Source organism: Ixodes scapularis, unplaced genomic scaffold (assembly GCF_016920785.2).
Source record: "Ixodes scapularis isolate PalLabHiFi unplaced genomic scaffold, ASM1692078v2 PGA_scaffold5__190_contigs__length_132052651, whole genome shotgun sequence".
Lineage (NCBI taxonomy): Eukaryota > Metazoa > Arthropoda > Arachnida > Ixodida > Ixodidae > Ixodes > Ixodes scapularis.
Window position 1 is genome coordinate 25,719,528 of NW_024609880.1, and position 8,229 is coordinate 25,727,756.

The window sequence follows — 8,229 nt, forward strand, 5'->3', positions numbered from 1 at the left end:
AGAACCGGGGGGGGGGGGGGGGGGGTGCCATTTTTGGCCGCTGGTTTACCGATCTAAGTTTATTCAAGCTCGTTGGTTGTACTTAACACAGTAGTCCCTAATGAAGGCAACAGCAACGTACGTGTCATGTCTGGGCGCGCGCCGCCGATAACAGAATATCGTAGTACGGCGCATGCGCCACTAAATGATAAAAAGCGGTGCTCCGCTGGCTACCGCCTTCTTTTGCTCAGTTACCCCCCATCCATGAGCATGGTGGAATAAATCTGTCCTTTCGCCTTTGGAAACCTGCTTGTTCCTCGCTTCTGGCCGACACACAACTACTGGCGACGAGGTTCGGATAAGGACCGTCGGCCGAGAAAAGCAGGTGTTTCCGCAGGGGCGGACATAGCATCGACAGCCATCATGAGCGAAGAAGCCGGGACGCACTTCGCCGGTCGAATGGGTTATCTGGAACCGTTCGACGAGTCTTCCAGCGACTGGGCTTCTTACGACGAAAGGTTAACGTCGTTCCTGATCGTCAACGGAGTTCCAGAGAGCGACAAAGTTCACGCCTTCCTCAGCATCATCAGTCCGAAGACCTACGCGCTACTGAAGTCCCTGACTGCTCCGGAGCTGCCTTCAACGAAGAGCTTCGAGTACCTCAAGAAGGCCCTCGGCGACCACCTGTCACCCAAGCCGTCCATCATCGGTGAGCGAGCCAAGTTTCACCGGCGAGCGCAACATGAAGGCGAGTCTATTTCCGAGTACGTCGCCGAACTTCGAAAACTGTCGCAAACGTGCGACTATGGAAGCGTTTTGGACGAGTCACTCCGCGACCGCTTCGTGTGCGGATTATTAAGGGAAGACATACAGCGTGTGCTGTTCACGGAAGACAGCAAGCTAACGTTCCAGAAAGCGGTGGAACGCGCCCAAGCCATGGAAGCTGCGAAGCAAAGCGCGGCTGAGGCTCGCGTCGGCAACTCAAGCGTCACTGACGTGCACAAGGTGCAAGCAGGGAATGAGAAGCAGAGGGACAGCTGCTATCACTGCGGGTCGTCACGGCACCGCAGTCAAGAGTGCCCTCATCGGCAGAGCGTATGCCACAAGTGCGGCAAGAAAGGTCACATCCAAAGGGTTTGCCGAAGCGGGACTGACGTAGGGGGCAAGAAACGTCCGCCAGGAGAAAGGGTAAAAACGCTGGAAGTTGAAGGAAGACTAGCCGTCGTACATGGCGTTTCTTCGCCCAGCCTTACCCCAGTGACGGTGCAGATGGTGATCAACGGATCTCAGTGGCGGATCCAAGGGGGGGGCGGTGGGGGCGATCGCCCCCCCCAAACGCCTCGCCATTTTTTTTTTTTTTTTTTTTGTGGAGCCATTGTTTTTTTATATTTTTTGTCTTTTTGCTCGCTTTTGAAGCACATCCCTTGGTACGCCAAAAAGTGTGGCGGCAACGCGAAGGGAGTGACGCTGTTGCTTCACTTTCAAGAGCATTCGTAGTGTTACTTATGCGCCATGAAGCTCCTGTTGTCTTTCTTTTGTACGTTTTGATCCTCCTAGACACCGAGAGGAAAATATGACTCAGGAACAACCAGAAAACTGGTACATTATTGACACACGCGTCATACAATGCTACATTGTCGCGTTTTGTCTCGCGCGTATCCCGTTACGCGAATAATTATTCCCGTAAAAAAAGCACGCTGAACACTCAAATTTGGTCTGCATGAAGCGAATAAAACTTAGGAATGAAATTAAATTATACCTTGGTAGAAAGTCTGTGCCAACCGGGGCGTACTTCTCGAAGCGAAATCTCGCGCGGAATTATGCACCTCTTTGACGGGCGGTAAACTCGGCAATCTCAAATCGGCATTTCTTTTTCTCCGGAAAGGACTTGCCAAAGGCAGTCATTTATGGCTCACGCAAAGTGAACAGGCTAAGGCACGTCTCAGTGAAGCTTGAGACTTGTGTCTAGGTGATAGCTGGCACTAAACAAAAACTTTCGTTGGATGCCTTCACTCCAACTGTCGCATTTTGCCCCGCGTCTCATTTGGCCCATCTTACCCTACTTCACTTTGGACAAACGCAATCTATTAGTTTTGGAGCTTCCCCCACACGAGTGTTCGTGCGGTCGAGGTGTTTGTTGACATATCAGTAGTAGTAACCAGGCATTGTGCGCAGCTTTTATCGGCGCCCAGCATGCTCGGGCTCACAAGCGCTTAGCTTCGAAAGCATACACTGTAAGAAGTAACCGTCAAATTTACGGCGCTATACGTTAATAAAAACTACAAGTACTTGTGAAGAGGAATTATCTGAAATGCACCGTAAACGAGCAAAAAAACCGAGAGGGAAACGCAAAACTTCATGGAGCAAGAAAACAGAAAGAAAAGACGCGCTTCGCTAATTGGTCACCACTCTTGACCTTTCGGAAGCTGCGGGAACCCAGAGAGTCTCCTCTCGCCCCTTCACCTCCTTTCCTTGTCCGCGCCAGCCGCGCCAACGCAGAGCGTAACTGCCTTAACTGAAAAAGGAAATAAAAGAGAACTAAGAGCAAACAGTAGAGCAACAATGCGACTAGCTAGAAGCATAAACAAAAGAAAGGAACGTTGGTTGGGACAACGCGGAAAGAAGTGGAAAAAGCTGACGTTCAGTTCATTTTCCCGCCTTCCCACCCGTCTCCGCGCCATTTTGTCCTCATTCGTTTGTGGCATTCCCGGATTTTTGTGCACCTGAAAATTTGGAGCGGAAGGCAACTGGATACTCGAGGCAGGTATTTCACTATCAATCTGCTGCTTGATTGGCAAGGATAGTGTAATGGTGGCATAAATACAACACTCTAAAAGATGTTTACTTGCAGAATTTGTAGTTTCTGTTCAAGCACGCTTGATGGTTGTGCAATTCGATGAGCACGTTTTCAGCTCTCAAATTCTTCAGTGTGTGGACGAAGGATGCTGTCGCCAGTTTGTTACGTATGATGCTCTCAGGTGTCATATTTTGAGAAGACATAGGCATTGGTACGCCTAAGGGAAGTTTGGTTTGTTTCGAGGAGTTTGGAAAGCTTTCTGTGCACTTTGCCACCATGCCTAGAGGAGTGCCACACAAGGGAGGCTTTGCTAAAACATCTAAAAGGCCACATCACCGACAGCATTTTGTTTTCGTGTTCGTGCTCCAACTGTCAGAAGGTGTGAAATCATAGTTCGATCACGGCACATTTGAACTGGGCGCATTTACGAGTGACGGGTTTCTTGGGCGACGGCGCATCGCCTGCAGGCCCGCTTCAGGTTGAGGACTCTTCGACTCGGTCGACTAGTGCGGATTCTAATGAAGACGGTGCTGTTAACGTGATGCAATCCCCTAATGATAACTACGACGTGTTAATGTCTCTGTCTGCAGGAGAAAAAATGAAGGCCGTAAAATACGACCTTGTTTTGTTTTGTACCTGAAGTTCAACGGAACGCTTCTTATGCCGGTATCAACAGTTCAAAAAACCATTTATGAATTTCAACGTCGGCATTTCTTGTACAAACAATACATGTTCGGCCAACTTGCTGAAAGCCTTCAAAACGTGCTTGGTTCAGTCGAGGTTCATAACATCATTGAGTTCATAACATCACTATACAATGATGTTATGAACCTGAATACTACCACCTTTCTCGTCGTTTAAATTGCACCGTAAACATAACGGCGCGCTGTAAATTTTTTTTACCGCAAATTTGAAGGCCGACCGTAGATTTCTACGGTCCCCGTTTAAATTTATCGTAAACCAGATTTACAGTGCACCGTTATTTTTACTGTACAAGTTTGGCAGCATCAGCTGCCTGGTATTTGACCGTAAATTTTACGGTCAAATTTACAGTCAGGACGCTACAGTGTAGCGTCCTGACTGGTGCCCCATACGAGCAGGCACGTATGGCGTGCACGTGAATATAGCTTTGGTAAGCCTGCAATTGCACGTGATTTTCCGCACGAGCAGAGACATTGCGTTGGCCAGATGCCCAGCTTTCTGAGGCTATGCAGTCAAAAGTACGGGAGCGTGTGCCTTGGTGTGCATAGCCACAGAAAGTTCAAAGAGTTCATCCCCTACAGGTAAACCGATACAAAAGCTCTCATGATCTATATTATGTTATCAGAGTTTAGTAAAAACGATGACTCCACAAAAAATATAAACACTCCCCCCCCCCCCCCCCCCGTTTTACGCCGAGGAACCGCCCCCCCCAAAATGGAGGTCTGGATCCGCCCCTGACGGATCTGCGGTTGAAATGGAACTAGACACAGGAGCAGCGGTAGCTGTAATGTCTGCTAAACAGTTTCACCAGTTTTTCCCGTCTGTGAAACTGACGCCAACTGTAGTCAGGCTTCGCACCTACACGGGAGCCCTGGTTCGACTTCAAGACGTTGCGACAGTCAATGTGCAACATGGCGAGGCGTCAGTACAGCTGCCACTGTACGTCGTCGATGGAGCCGGGCCGCCACTACTGGGCCGGGAGTGGCTTCGAGCGATACGACTCGACTGGAACAAGATCTGGGAGCTGAATCACATCTCAAGATTGCTGCGGAAGGACGAGCCATGGTGTTGGGACCAGCTTTGCCAGGAAGCCTTCAACACCATCAAGGCCGAGCTGGCGTCGCCTCCCACCTTGGCCCACTACGACCCCGACAAACCGCTAAAGCTAGCGTGTGACGCCTCTCAGTACGGGGTAGGTGCTGTAATTTTTCACGTTTACGCAGATGGCAGCGCTAAACCCATCGCTTACGCTTCGCGTACGCTATCGAACGCTGAAAAAGGGTACAGTCAGCTCGAAAAAGAGGCACTAGCCATTGTTTTTGGAGTTAAGAAATTCCACTCGTATTTTTATGGTCGGCTCTTCACTTTGGTCACGGACCACAAACCACTCCAGACCATTTTAGGTTCGAAAACTGGAATTCCAACCATTGCCGCTGCGCGATTGCAGCGTTGGGCAGTCATATTGTCGGCCTACACCTACGATCTTATCTTCAAGAGATCAAGCGAGAATGCCGAAGCAGATTTTTGCTCGCGTCTTCCACTACCGACTGTTGGAAACGAGACTAAAGAAAACGAGGAATCATTCTACTCATTGCGACTGCAATCACTGCCGGTATCTAGTAGTGATATTGCACGTGCAACAGCGCGAGATCCAGTTTTGTGCCAAGTGAAAGAAATCACAAGCGCAGGCTGGCCCGCGTCTGTCTCTGACGAGAAACTAAAGCCTTTCTTCGACAAACGCAACGAGTTGACCATTCATCAGGGCTGCATCATGCACGGAATGCGAGTTGTCGTCCCAGGGAAACTGCAATCCCTGCTGCTGGATGAACTTCACGAGGGCCGCCCGGGTATTGTGCGCAGCAAGGAGCTCGCGCGCAGTTACGTTTGGTGGCCGGGCATCGAGGCGGACCTGGAGCGCAGCGTAAAAAACTGCGTAAGTTGTCAAGAGCAGCGTAGTGCGCCTGCCAAGGCACCCCTGCACCCGTGGTCATGGCCCACAACGCCGTGGCAACGTGTTCACATAGACTTTGCTGGACCTTTCCTTCAGTCTATGTTCCTTGTTGTGGTAGATGCCTACTCCAAGTGGCCAGAAGTATTCATGATGCGCTCAACCGCGACGGAGAGCACGGTTAACACTTTGAGAGAACTTTTTTCTCGTTTTGGCAACCCTGAAACTATCGTGTCAGACAATGGTCCTCAGTTCACGTCACGGGAGTTTAAACAGTTCACACAGGAAATTGGCTCCCGTCACGTCCTGACAGCTCCCTACCATCCAAGTTCAAATGGTCTAGCCGAACGCTTTGTACAGGCCCTCAAGAACGCCCTCCGTAAAAACAAAGAGAGCGCGCCTTTGCATGTGAAGTTGCAGATGTTTCTGCAGAGCTACCGCAACACGGCTCACGCCACAACGAACGAGTCACCCGCCAATTTGTTTTTGGGACGACGTTTGCGCAGTCGCCTAGACGTTGTAAAGCCTTCTGTGGGGGAAAGGGTAGCCCGCAAACAGTTCATGCAGACTGCAAGCCGGCGTGGGCACGATCGTGACTTTGCCGTTGGTGATCATGTGCTCATCCGTAACTACTGTGGCAAACCCAAGTGGGTGCCTGGAGTGATTCTTGCGCAGCATGGCCCTGTTTCCTACCAAGCACGCGCCACCACCCCCAGAGGCAGCTTCACCTGGCGTCGGCACAAGGACCAGCTGCTAAGAACTCCAAGCCTTGCCGACGAGGACGCTGACCAGGAAGGCACAGAGTTCCTGTTGGTTCAACCGAGCGACAACGCACCCCAACCATCGTCCTCGTCACCTACTGGCGGAACTGTCCCAGCCGAAGCAGCACAAGCGCCTGCTGCCCGACGGTATCCGGCAAGAACCCGGAAACCTCACGAAAGATTTCAAGCCGGATCTTAACCTTTTTTGAGCGTGTTCAAATAAAGAGGGAGGAAATGTCATGTCTGGGCGCGCGCCGCCGATAACAGAATATCGTAGTACGGCGCATGCGCCACTAAATGATAAAAAGCGGTGCTCCGCTGGCTACCGCCTTCTTTTGCTCAGTTACCCCCCATCCATGAGCATGGTGGAATAAACCTGTCCTTTCGCCTTTGGAAACCTGCTTGTTCCTCGCTTCTGGCCGACATACAACAGTACGTATAGAGAGAAACTGCTGCTGCCGATGATGATAATTATTGTCTAGGAGTAGAGGGTACGTATCGCCATATTACGGGCACGTATGGCAGGAGTGCCGGAGCGTTGTGCGACGCCTGTGAAGGGAATCTCGCTGCGGGACACCGTAACGATTATTCCGAAATTATTCGAAAAAATATTCAAAACTTTTAAAAATTATCATTCGATTCGATTCACAAATCGAATAGGGTAATATTCGATCCAGTATTCGAGAATGGCGAATATTTGCACACCCCTAAATGGATGTTAATGGCTATACCCTTTCTAACGGACGGTAGCTTGCGCCACCTAGCCTAAGGCTAAAAGAACAAACATACAATTTTTCACGCTCTTCGAAGCCAATTCGCTCCCCCTATCCATCACGAGGCAGTGTGGTATATAATCAAGATGACCTCTGTGGGATCATGCAAAAAAAAAAAAAAAAAAAACGAAACAAAAAAAAAAATTAACCCCGCCTCTTGCAGTGGCGAGGGAGGACTTTCCTCTTCGGCACTTTTCTTCTCGCCACGCCAAAACGCAGCGCATGCACAATTGCGACGAATCTGCGCCATTAAGTTTCAAAACGCTCCTCGTGGTTGTAGATGGACATTCTCTTCAATCTTGGCTCTCTAGCCACACGCAGAGGGCGGAGTCAGGGGATGAAAGGGATGCGGTTGATAGCTTCGGGAAACTGGCTCCCAAAGCGCTGTCAACAACTTAAGGATGAACGGAGCATATAGGGACTGAACGTGTCGTGAGAGCACTCAAAATCCTTTACGTAGGACGTACTCGACTCAACTTTTAATGTGTTGTGTTCCAGCGTCCGTAAATTATGATTAGTGCATGTCGTCGCCATCCTGCGTCGTTAGAATGAGCGCCCAAGTGATTGTCTTCTAATGAGGTTTTAATTACTCACGTCAGGTGCACGTACAAAGCAAACTCCTGGAGCTTTTCGTTGTGTTTAAACGGAAAGTTGCCTCGAAAAGTGAAAAAAAAAAAATGAGTGAAACAAACGGCGGCGCTTCCGTTTGCGATTACGCTCTTTGCGAACTAAATATTAATGTTTGTGTAATATTTACAGAAAATTTGACGACAGTGTATCGTTAGCACATATCTTTAGTCCACTCTGTGTGGCTTAATGTTGCACGCGCCATACGCATCAAAATAAACAAAAATATATAACTTTTTTTTTCATAAGGCGAAGTACAGGGCCTTTGTTTTCTTTTTTTTTCATTATTTTTTTCACTTTACGCACCACGAATGTAGACCGTGGATTATAGAGAAGAGTCATCTGTCACAAGATATTCAGTTTTAAAGTGTCAGATGACACGGAATATTTTCTTCATATTTATAACATTTGAAAATTCTGAGTTGCGCATTCGTGCCGTTAAATACATCACGGAAATCTTACGTCCATTTCGGCAGTGCAACTTGTCATACCACTCATGCCTTCGTCGCAAGTGGCTTTTCTTCGCAAGCTCAACCCACAATCGACAATATAAACTTTCTTTGAGATATTGGTTGCATGTATACTTTCCATTCCCTCCCGCAAAAAAAAAAAAAAGAAAAAAAAAAGAAAAAAAACGAGCTC

General features: G+C 49.0%; 1 protein-coding gene across 1 annotated transcript; it reads left to right on the top strand.

The window, feature by feature from the left end:
• The first annotated feature begins 402 nt into the window (after positions 1 to 402).
• LOC120841717 lies at positions 403 to 6,386 on the top strand. Its single transcript, XM_040212679.1, has 3 exons — positions 403 to 688; positions 872 to 1,167; positions 5,844 to 6,386. The coding sequence occupies exons 1-3, from the start codon at positions 403 to 405 to the stop codon at positions 6,384 to 6,386; spliced, it is 1,125 nt and encodes a 374-aa protein (XP_040068613.1).
• Positions 6,387 to 8,229: the final 1,843 nt, after the last annotated feature.